This window comes from Cyprinus carpio, chromosome B1 (genome assembly GCF_018340385.1).
Source record: "Cyprinus carpio isolate SPL01 chromosome B1, ASM1834038v1, whole genome shotgun sequence".
NCBI classification, from domain to species: domain Eukaryota; kingdom Metazoa; phylum Chordata; class Actinopteri; order Cypriniformes; family Cyprinidae; genus Cyprinus; species Cyprinus carpio.
In genome coordinates this window covers 27857203-27869987 of record NC_056597.1, presented here as the reverse complement: position 1 = coordinate 27869987, position 12785 = coordinate 27857203, and the positions used below count along the sequence as shown (strand labels likewise).

Genomic DNA, 12785 nt, shown 5'->3' with positions numbered 1-12785 from the left:
CCCCCCCCTTTTTAAAGGGCCCCCCCCCACCATCCCTTTCCTGAAAAAAGGAAAAAAAAGAATTGGGGCATTGGGGTTATTTTAAGTAACATCAGGCGCTTTGATATGAATACGAAGTCTACATTTTATACAGTACAATACCCCTCGTTTGTGGCTCGGCTCTGTACACAAGATGACAAGATCGCTCTCTCACCCTGTCCTGCAGTACAGACAATACTGGTTGGTGGTAAGAGTGCCTGTTTTGTCAGAGCAGATAACGGAGGGTACAGCCAAGTGTCTCTACAGATGGGAGGGAACGGACTATAGCATTTTTGCGGGCCATGCGACGTGTGCCAAGTGCCAGGCATGTGGTAATAACAGCAGGAAGACCTGTGAGAAAGAACAAAGACATCAGTGAGTAAGGTTATGGGAAAAGATAGAGGAGTGTAGCACAGTAAAATGTACTATTTAACAATGAGATATTAAATAACAGTTCTCTAAATCTTTTTATTTTTTAAGAAAATCAAGCTTTGGCAAACAACGCGTGTAGATTTAAATGCTGTATTTTTATGTATATGAAATTACATTTTCAGGAAGCTTTATAACACAATGGGTTTCTGCACTTTTTTCTAATTTACTATGAAATATTTCAGTATAAGTTATTTTAACAGCAAAGGTGAATATAAATGATTTTTTTAAACATTTGCTATATTTAAAATCTTTTGCTTTGATAAAAGCAGCACACAAGCTGAAAGTAAAAACCTGATGTTCATGGTTACAAGAAATTATCCAAAATGCATCTCATCTTTTGTACAAAAGAGTTCACATAATCATGTCACAAATTTGATTAATGGATCCTTTTCACAGATATGACGTGTTTCCAGTTATTCCACTGAATACTAGTTAATGCTAATGTTGTGTCAGGGTTAATATAGTTAAATAAAACTAAACCACAAAACATATTTTTGTTACTTGAAATAAAAATAAGCACTAACTGAAATCAAAGAAAAATCTTAACAAAAACTTAACAAAACTTAACTAAACTTAACTTAACAAAATAACTTATTTTATTTCAGCTTGTTGCCAATGCAACATTTCTCATTCATTCATTTTCATTTAGTTAAACTTGATGTACTGAAATAAATAATAATAATACTAATAAAATTTAAGTAAAAAACAAATCTGCTACAGAAAATGTCAATTGCAAATAAAACAGAAACCTTGCCCTTAGAGATGAAGGATCTTCTTCACAAAGATGTATGAGGCTGTGTGGTAAAAGCTGAAAGGAAGCCACAAAGCCAACTACCCTTCTCTCCCTTCAGGAGAACAAACATTGGCACATGGAATGTCAGGACCATGTACGAGTCAGGAAAGATGGCGCAGGTAGCAGCCGAGATGAGGAATAACAACCTGACCTTGTTATGCATCAGCAAAGCATGGTGGACCTAAGCTGGACAGAGACGACTGATGACAGGAGAGCTGTTGCTGTACTCAGGGCATAAAGACAGTGATACACCCCACACACAAGGAGTAGGCTTCATGTTGTCCAAACAGGCACAGAGGGCTCTGATTGGATGGGAGGTGCATGGCCCCAGGGTTATCACAGCATCTTTCCGTGCGAACGACAGTGAAGAGAAGGATAAAGATCAGTTCTACAGCAGACTGCAGAAGATCCTCAAGACCTATATAGAGAAGGATGTTACCATCCTTATGGGAGATGTCAATGCCAAGACTGGGTCAGACAACACTGGATACGAACAAGTCATGGGCACCCATGCCTTGGGAGTGATGAACAAGAATGGAGAGAGATGTGGTGACCTGTGTGCACTCAACAACCTGGTCATTGGAGGCAGCATCTTCCCACACAAGCGGATCCACAAGAGTACATGGATATCACCAGACAGAGCGACAGAGATTTAGATCAACCACGTCTGCATTAACAAGAAATTCAGAAGATCCCTGTGGGACGTTAGAGTGAGAAGAGGAGCAGATGTGGCGTCTGACCATAACTTGATGGTGGCTTAAGACTGAAACTGAAGCTGAAGAGAAACCAGACTGACACATCAGACAGAAGAATGAAGTACAATGTCAGCCTTCTGAAAGGCCCCAAGACGAGAGAACAGTTTGGTCTGGCACTGGAAAATAAGTGCTTCATGACCTTTTTGAAGAGGAAGATAATGTGCTCAACAGGTGGCAGAAGTGAAAGAGACACAAAGATCAACATGTCAAGAAGTAGTGGGACAAAAGGAACACCACCAGAAGGAGTGGATCACAGCAGAGTCCTTGACCAAGATAGAAGACAGGAAGAGAAAGAAGGACACAGTCAACAACAGCAGGACTAGGGTAGCAAAGGCCAAAGCTCAAGAGGAATATGCAGAAGCTCACAGAGTAGTGAAGAGGAGTAGTAGTAAGGACAAGAAAGAATACATGGACAGACTAGCGGCTGAAGCGGAGCAGGCAGCGGCAACATGAAACAGCTGTGTGATACCACCAAGCGACTCTCCAGGAAGTTCAGCAAGCCAGAAAGACCTGTTAGAGACAAGCAGGGCCACACCATCAATAGCTTAGACCAGCAGATGAAAAGATGGGCTGAACATTTTGGAGAAACTCCTGAACAGGCCAGTACCTCCGAAACCCAGACATCGAACCAGCAAATGTGGATCTCCTGATCAACTGCGAGATGCCGACTAGGGACGAGATCAGGAAGGCCATCACCCTGAAGAAGAGCGGGAAGGCAGCTGGACCAGACGACATCCCAGCAGGTGCTAAAAATCAAATCTGGATGTGTCAGTGGAGATGCTATACCCACTCTTTGAAAGGATCTGGGAGGAAAAAGATATACCAGCAGAATGGAAGAAAGGTTACATAATTAAGCTTCCCAAGAAAGTTGACCTCAGTAACTGTGACAACTACAGGGGCATCATACTACTATCTGTGCCAGGAAAGGTTTTCAACTGGGTCCTTCTAGAGAGGATGAAGAACATCATCGAACCACAGCTGCGAGATGAACAGGCAGGCTTCTGGTAAAACAGATCCTGCACGGACCAGACTGCAATGCTCCACATAATAGTTGAGCAGTCACTGGAATGGAACTTTCCGTTGTACATCACCTTCATCAACTACGAGAAAGCATTAGACAGCATGGATCGAGAGACCCTCTGGAAGCTCCTTAGGTTCTACGGCATCCCAACAAAAATGGTCAACCTAATCAGGAACTCCTACGATGGCATGTCCTGCAGGGTGATCCATGGAGAGCAGCTTACCAACAGCTCCCAGGTGTGAACTGGCGTCCGACAAGGATGCTTATTGTCGCCGTTCCTGTTCCTAATTGCCATTGAATGGATAATGAAGTCACCCACCAGTGGGTGCAGGAACGGAGTCCAGTGGACTTTGTGGAAACAGCTAGATGACTTGGAATTTGCTGACGATCTTGCCCTCTTTTCACACAGCCAGCAACAGATGTAAGAGAAGATAAACATTGTGGAATTCATGTCATCACAAGTTGGCCTTGACATCCACAAAGACAAGACCAAGATTCTGAAGGTCAACACCATCAGTACAGAGCCAATCACTCTGAACAGAATTCCCCTGAATGAAGTGCAGTCCTTCACCTACCTGTGTAGCTTTATAGACCAACAGGGCGGCACAGATGTACATGTAGATGTCAAGGCAAGGATTGGCAAAGCAAGAGCGGCCTTCATACAACTCAAAAACATCTGGGTCCCTAGGGAGCTGTCCATGACTACCAAGATCCGACTGTTCAACTCCAATGTGAAGACAGTCTTACTGTATGGAGCAGAGACCTGGAGGATGACCAAGACCACCCTCAGGAAAGTCCAGACAGCTGCCTCAGAAGGATCCTTCAGGTCCGCTGGCCTGACACCATCAGTAACACCAAACTTTGGGAAAGAACCTGCCAACTTCCTGCTGAGAAGGAAATCAGGAAGAGGAGATCGGCTGGATAGGGCATACCTTGCAAACCGGCAATACAAATCACCAGGCAGGCACTGAGGTGGAACCCCCAGGGAAAGCGGAGGAGAAAAACCTGGAAGTGTGACCTTGAAGTTGACACCACAAAGATGGGTTATAACTTTTGACATCTGGAGAGAATGGCCCAGGACAGAGGACGCAGTAAATAAGTAAGTAACTGCCCATACCCTGACAGGGGTAAGTAAATAAGTAAGTAACTGAAATAACTAAAACTAAAACTGCATAAAAAATTATTTAAAATGTTTTTTTTTTTTTTTTTTTTTTTTTACAAGCACATATTTGGAGTAAATGGGAAACAGAAATTATATTTTTTTTTCAGTATATTTATAAAATTGTATTTGTTGCTCTGTTTACCATTATAGAAGTTTACCCAACTAAGTTTACCCAAACGACTTAAACTTCCGAGAACCAGAGAATGTGTAAAGGGTCCATAAAAACCAAAAAAGTTTAATCTTTTTCTTCATTTTGTGCTAACTTTACATTTTTCCTTATGTTTTACATTTTTCAAAAACCTAAAATATTCTGTTCTGTAGGTACATTTTTTTAATTTTAGATTGTCAAAAAGTTTTCAGACATCTGGATCCCAAAATATAGCATTCCTGAGAAAAGGAGATTTAAATTATTTGGCTATGGCAAAGATAAAAAAAAAGTTAACATTTGCGCACCCTCAGGGATGGCGGCTACAGCCAGAGCCACTGCGATCTTAAAGTAGTACACCGCTCCACGCAGCCAGCTGCCTCCGTGCACTGGGTCACTGAAGTGACCGATGTTAATACCCCAAACGGCCACACAGATCACTGTGATCACCTTCAGACAGAAAAAGAAAGAGAAAGAATGACTCAGATTCAAACAGTTACTTCTGACCCAACTTCTGGAGCTCGAAAATTCTGACAAATTGTTGCAGAGGGAATGCTAACCGTTATGTAGCAAATGAGAGGATCTGTCAATGAAATACTGTAAATGTATTTTTACATTTGTATTGTATTTTTTGGTTCATTTAACACTGTTTTTGGAGTGGAATACTAGATTAGATTAGACTAGATTAGATTAGAATACATTCACTTTAATTGTTTTTGGGCAAAGAACACGTACACAGCCAATAAAATACAGTTATATGGTATAAGGCATAGGTGGCAAGAGATAAGTTAAATGCAAATGACAAAGAACAAAAATAAGAGAGGGTGCAGATACAGGGATAATGATGTATAAATGCCAGATGACAATTATAGTGCAAATGGCAATGTGTATAAATATAAAAGGTGCAGTGAGTTCATGAATAGCAAAAATGTGCAAAAAGGACTAAAAAAGTAAAAATAATGAGGTACAATAATGAGGTACAAAAATGGCAAATTACCATCGCAATGCAAATAATATGCTCTAAAAAAACCTCAAAGTGCACTGAGTTCAAGTATAGCAGGAAATAGCTAAATTATGCCAACGGCAGAATATGGAATATGATACAGATTTTGTGTGTTATTCTTTAACCGTTTGGAATATATACTGCACACAGCATATATTAAAGAGCCGACTAGTTTTTTAAAAGTCATATGCACATGCAAGATTAAATATATTATAAAATCAAGCATATTTCAGAAATAAATAAGATTACTTTGTCATTTTAATCACATTTTGTTTAAACATGGATTTTGGTAGTTTAATACACTAATAAAATCAAGGGAAAAAATTTAAAATCACCCTTCCAGTTTATTCATCAAACCTGAAATGGAGAATCACATTGAGCACAGTGCTCTGTTTTATACTGCACATTGTATCCATACAGACATTTTTATAATGTACACAGAAATCATATACAAGGAGCATAGTTACTCGACAAACAATAGAGTGAAGTTAAAAATAAAAAAGAGAGAGGACAGATAATTGAGTTTCCTACCTTTGAGAGTTGCTCTCCAAACTGGTCTAGTTTCTGCTGCAGAGGGGTTCTCTCTGGATCGGTGGCTGCCATCTCATCTCTGATCTTCCCGATCTCTGTATGCACACCTGTGGCCACTACAACACCTATCGCTCGTCCTGCTGCAATGTTTGTCCCCTACACAAACACACATTTACATGTGGATCAGATGAACTGTCATATAGAGTAATTACTATGAACGTAATTGAATTTCCAGAATGGATTAACATCACCTACAGTACTTATAACAAGCTTAGGAATTAAGAAATTGAATAAAATGAACAAATGAATAAAATGTTATTGGCCAGTTGGACAGGAATTGTGACATAATACATTATTTAAAATGCTATTTATAAATGACAAATAATTTAAATCAAATCTAAGCAGTGCAAATGATCTACCAAAACAGAATGTATCTTTTTACCTCACCTTTTACTTCAGTTGAAAATGTACCAACTTTAGAAATCTATTAATCTATTAATCTATTAATCTATATATTCCTGACTTTAAGCTATCAAAATGAAATAATAAAGAACAAAGAACATCATATAACTTCATATATGCTTGATATAGCTTCATAGCACTTAGTAGGTACTTTTTTAACACCTACCATTGTCCGCTGAGACAAAAAAGTTAATTTTGGAGCCAGTTTACTAAAAAACAGTGTACTTACCCAAGAAAGTACTGTAATATAATATAAGGTAACTTCATGGGTTAGAGGTTAGATTTAGGGGTAGGTTCAGGGTTAGTACCTAGTTATTACCCAGTTATTATAATTGTTATAATACATACATAAGTATGTACAAGCAGAAAAGGACTGTAAAATAAAGTGCTACCCATTTCATTCATTGTTTTGCTTTTCATTTTTGATGGGTCCTCCAAGTCACTGTTTATGTTCCTGTCCTTAAATGGCCAGACATCTATTAGATTTTCTCAGCGGGACAGAAGTAATGGAGGCTTTAGCGTGTGTGTGTGGGTGTGGGGGTGGAGTCTTTGAGGCTGGTACTCTCTGGTCATTATCCATCTGAGAGCTCAAAGCCTGTGTGATATGATGACTCAGTCTATAGCCATGTGGGAGCAAACAATATGAGTGATGTTTTATTCAACACACAGACTCGACTGCCGGACAAAATCCACTACAGTACAAAAACCATCATACACATCCACATCTGGCCGAGTTTTATCCAGTGCCTAATCGCCACAGGTAACAAAAACAAAGCCTGAAATTCATAAAGAATAGCTGAAGAGAAACAGATAACTAACATAATCACTCCACATAATCTTACAGAAAAGAGCATGTTTTTCTTATCCTGGTTAACGGCACGGGGGTCAGGCACTGGGTCTGTGTGTTTCAGGACGGATACAGACTCCCCCGTCAGGATGGACTGGTCCACTCTCAGAGTAGTAGAGCGTATGGAGGTCAGTCGGATGTCTGCTGGGACTTTATCACCAACTGGAGAAAAGCAGATTCAAAAAAGATAAGACTCGTGTCATTTTTTTATCAGGCATGTTATGCGATAAGAACAGTAAAGGCATCAAAGATATACATCATTTTCTCCCACTTCGCTTCCTGTCACTACACTGGCCTAAAAAAAACACAAATCTTTAAGGCAAAAAATAAAAATATTAAATATATTTAATATTTTATAATATATTATTGACTGTGCTCTGATGTGTTAATACTTACAAAAGGACCCCTGTAGCATGATCTGCAACACTTAGAAAAGAACCCCTGTAAATGGAAAAAACAAAAAAATTCTATACTGGGATGTTTTTCTATCACTTAATGTTGGGAATTGAGAAAAAAAAAGGTATTTAATTGCTTTAAATAACTACTGTCATTTTGCTACAGTGGGACTCTGAGGTTTAGACTACAATACTGCTGATTAGCACCCCATACTTTACAGTCTATATTTAGAAACCAATGTCAGTCAAGATACAGATCGAGGCAAAAAAGACGTCAACCTTATTTTTATGCATTAGCTTTGGGATTCTTAGAATAGAGCTTTGATTGGAGGGCCAAGAAAATTCTGAGACTGGGTCTTAACCGTTTCTGTCAAATCTGATACCAAAGACCACAAACACTTCAAAAATTGGTTCAAATAAAAATACATCATGTATTATCAGCATAATAATTTGAGTGAATGACTAAGACATTTACATTGCCATTGTCACAAATTTACTTATTTGATTAGTGGCATCATTTCATTTATTTTAAACTATTTAAAATCCTCCCTGTGACCCTACTTGGGAGGGGAATGGATAGATGGATGGATGAGTGATTCAAATTTTAAAACAATCTTTTTTTTCAGGTTTACATTAGGTTTTGAATACTCAGATTTTCACATTAAAATTAAATTAAATTAAAAAAATAATAAATCTACTAAGAAAACAAAAAATAATTGCAAATGCACCTACAAAGGAGAGTCAAATTAGGTTGATTGCCAATTAGCAGCAAGCATCAGCTATAAATGGGTTCAGACGATTAAGACTTTGATGTGAGTTTTCAAAGCAACAGGAGGCAACTAACAGAGTTCCAAAGATGCCAAGCGCTACACTTGCAGGTGCAGAATGCATCCAGGGAAACAGCTTATAAAAATAACATGCGCAAATAAATCTGGAAAAACTTCAGTGACGCAAAAGGAACTCTGGCTGCAAGTCACAACTCACCAACAATAATGGTAGGACAGTTCAATGCATAACTGGCCTAAAGAAAAAGCAAAATAGTATTTAAAACAAACATCATAAAAAACTAACATCATAAAACTACAATTTCATTAAATCAAAATAATACAAAACCAAAAGAATACATAACCTGTTCAAAGAATCTAAAACCCTGTTCAATAAAAAAGTTAAATGATGAGAATGATGAATTTTTCATTAAGTCTGTAGAAACCCACATAGTCTTGCAAAATTTTAAATATGGTGGGGACCTGTGATGTTTTGGGCAGCAGTCTCACGGGAATCATTACTTCAGAAAATCAATGTGCGTGGTTTTTGGAAAGAATCAAACTACGCCAAACATTTATTTAACAATACTTTGCCTAACTGTGGGAACAGCTGGCTATTTTCTTGAGAAACATCCTTAATGCATTTGAGACAGACTGTGCTAGGCAGTTTTGACTGGCTTTTACAAAGAATCACAACACAGCCATCTCTATTCAGCAATGTCCTAAAATTATCTCCAGACATATCCTTTGAGAGTGGGCCTCTCTTTTTTTTCTTTACGGCTACACTACCACATCTATTTTAATTTTCTCTAACTCTTACTCCAGCCTCTAAGAAACAAATTACAAAAGGCAACTGGGACATAAATGAAACACATCAGCGTACAGATGAACAAACTACAAAGAAATCTTTAAATAAATACATTTTTATTTTGGCAAATTTAAAAAAGGTGATGTAAAAATCTAGTTCTCATTCTTACCAGCCACCTCCACAATGTCTCCAGGCACAATGTCCCTGGCTCTGACCCTCTGAACACTCTTCCTGTCCTGTCTGTACACCTTCCCCATTTCAGGTTCATATTGTTTTAGGGCTTCAATGGCATTTTCTGCATTACGCTCCTACAGAATCATAAACACAGTGAGTTGTAATTTCTAGCATATCATCCTGCATTATCGTCTCACCCACAGGCTTCATATATTTTATATTAACATATTTAAGAAGTATTTAACAATTTACACAGGCTGTACCTGCCACACTCCTACAATGGCATTGGCAATAAGAATGAGGAGGATGACAAATGGCTCTACGAAGGCTGTGATTGTTCCTTCACCTTCCTCAAACCAGGCCAGAGTCTAAAAGACAGAGAGAGAATATGTAATGCAAAACATGGGCAGTGCGGATTTTTCTCAAAGCTTTGGTAACAATAGAATGTAAACCATGTTACCATGCAAAAGTTACACCAGATTCACAAAAACTGCATAGACACATACATTTCCATTTAAAATCTAAATTAATCTAAATAAGACTTTCAGTTGGTTCTAAATTTTATCTTAAATTTAGTGCAAACATAATTTTTGTGAGAACATTTGTATATGCAAAGCTTGTGACTGCAAACCAGGCTTTTATTTGTAACTCCATGCATGAATTAAACAAAACTAATAAAAAAATAAAAATAATTTATTGAACTTAAGCATTATTTTAGTTAGTATGTATTCTTAAAACAAGGATAATAAAAAAATTAATTTATATGCATTTAAAATATATTTGAAAAAAAAAATGGGTGAAGAAGATATGTTTAAAAATAATTGGGCAAAATTAGCAATTAGAACTGCATAAATAATGCCAGTTAATGGGTTTAAAAAGGCATTAATGTTTTTTTTTAATTGAATACTGAAATATATATATATTTTTTCAATAAAATTATAAATATGAAACTAAAACCACCAACAGGTGGCGGCAAGTCAGGTCAAGTGAGTCATTCAATTATCCATTCAACCAATTCACTCAAACAACTGAATCATTCAAAAACAAAGCAAGTGACCGTCTTTATGAACGGCTCACTGAATCATCAGCTCACTCAATTTGTTAAAACTATGGATTCGTTCATTAATGAAACATCTGTGTTGCTCTGAGGCATTGTCTTGTGGTGTGTTTTCTAACTATTTTTGTTGGCGAAGTTGAGCAAAAACAGACAATACTGACAATATTGTGTCAGTAAACACAGTATTAACTTATTATTAATTGAACTGTTCCCTAAAATCAATTTGCAATCATACAGATATTTGAGAAAAATCATTCTTGCTTGTGTGATATGCTTAACGATAATTATGTCATCATATCTTGAATTTTAGGGGCATGTAACACTGCATTCTAACAGACTACATCACGCAGTCAGTCGTCGTCCTGCATCATATTTATCAACAACTGTTGCATGCAATGTAAGATCACATACAGCTCTGGGCTGGGCAAAGGTGCGTTAAATACGTTAATAATTTTAACACAATACTTTTTCCATAAATAATTGGACCAAATAGATAGTATTTGTGGATGAATGAAGATTGCTAGAGTTATGTAGATTTAATGCATCTGTGTCTGGTATCTATAAATGTGAAAAGCTTGTGCTATTGTTCTGTGCCAGCACTACTCTCGTGTGAGAGTAAACACAGTCTTTGATTTATACTTACAAAGGAAATACAGGCGGCAAGGAGGAGAATCCGAACTAGCAGATCCTCAAACTGCTCCAGAACAAGTTCCCATAGTGACTTACCTGTAAACACAACAAAAATTGATAAAGACCTACGGTGGTCACAAAGTTTCAACATCACTTTCCATTAAGTGAAAAAGAACTCTCAGAAAACTAAAACCTGGGACACGTAAACCTTGTAACCATGTAAAAACCATTACAAATACATCTTTAATATGTATACATATTTAACATTCAATCAAGATCTATTCAGCTACAAACAGAGTGCAAACCTCATCCAACCTCCTCAAGGGAATCTAATAATAACCAATTATATAGACAACCAGCATCTCCCATGCAACAAAGGTAAGCACAGAGAGACTTTTAACTTAGAGAAATATGATGAAAGATCTGCTAATAATTACACAAACCCAAGGGAGCAGCTCACCTTCTTCTGCAGGTAACTCTGTGGCACAGGTTATAGCAAAGTAAAAGAAAAAACGGGCAGAAGATAAAATATAAAGGTTAAATGAAATCTCATCATGACATTTTCTATTGTTCATAATGCACAAAACAGTTGTTATATCTATGCAAGAGATGTAGTAACGTTACCATTGGGGCCCCAACTTTCTCTGCTCTTCCTTAATTGCTCAGAGCTCAGTCCGGTTGTCTCGTTGACACTGAAATATCCCAGCACCTCCTCAACCGTCTTTGTATGGGCATTGTCCATCCCTGCAAGAAAATAATTTATCTCAAAATCTAATTCCGTCATCATTTCCTCAACCTTATCTGTTTCCATACAAAAATGACAACCACAGTCACTGTCCACTTTGACTGCATGCACAAAAGAAACAATGAAAGTGATTTCTTTCTGACATCTTCAGGTTTGGACCAACCTGAGGGATTAAAAATGTCATATTTTCATGTTTATCTGAATTATACCTTTCATTCAAAAAAGACTATAGAGAAAACTCCACAATAATAAAAAAAACAACATCATAACAAAACAAAAAAAAATAACTAACGTAAAGTAAACACCTGTGTGCACCTGTTGTGTATCTGTGATTAACGTCACCTGCCTGAATAAAAGATAAAAGGATATTATATTTTCATGAAACTATGTAAAGGCTCGAAACGACTGCGCACCTGTTACTGTGCGCAACCTGCAGGTTTAGTTATGATGACCTTCTCAATAGAACCATTCAAGATAATATTTGTTCAGGTTCAGCTTACTAAAATTACAATTCAAACTTAAGCAAAAGACAATGAAAACAAAATTAATATCGACCTATCAAAATCTGAGTAACATCCTACCAAGCTAAACACAACAACACACCGATCAGAAAGCTGACTACACGCAAAATAAGTCCTCACACACCGCTGATCAGATTCCCTCGAAATGACTGATCCTGCAGGCACTGTGATCGATAACTTCCCAATCTACTGTCTTATCAGACACAGCATGATGCCGACGACACCTTACTCACCAGTTTAACTCTAATTCAGTCCTCTGCAAATCAATAAACTTCTGTTACACCAAACCGATGTGCTGAACCGCGACAAGAGAGAATATATCCGCTAAAACCCAACGCGGTGTGCTATTGTAGATCGAATCTGCTGATGAAATCCAGTCGGAGAGAGAGGCAGAGATCGCACTGCAGCGCTGCTCAAGGCAAATGATGATTTTCTGCTGTGCGTGTTCCTTCTGATTTCAGCATGATCCGGAATATTATACAAAAAAAATTCACTGCGGGATGAATGGTTGAATTTTTAGTA

The 12785-nt window shown here is 37.7% G+C and overlaps 1 protein-coding gene across 1 annotated transcript; it reads right to left on the bottom strand.

Moving 5' to 3' along the window:
* Nucleotides 1-229: 229 nt before the first annotated feature.
* LOC122135930 (sarcoplasmic/endoplasmic reticulum calcium ATPase 2-like) lies at nt 230-12633 on the bottom strand. Its single transcript, XM_042717132.1, has 10 exons — nt 12497-12633; nt 11622-11741; nt 11458-11475; nt 11011-11093; nt 9574-9678; nt 9306-9444; nt 7165-7331; nt 5861-6016; nt 4635-4776; nt 230-369 (listed from the first exon to the last, which is right to left on the bottom strand). Exons 2-10 carry the CDS (start codon nt 11737-11739, stop codon nt 245-247), a joined length of 1053 nt encoding a protein of 350 aa, XP_042573066.1. The 5' UTR covers nt 11740-11741; nt 12497-12633; the 3' UTR covers nt 230-244.
* Nucleotides 12634-12785: the final 152 nt, after the last annotated feature.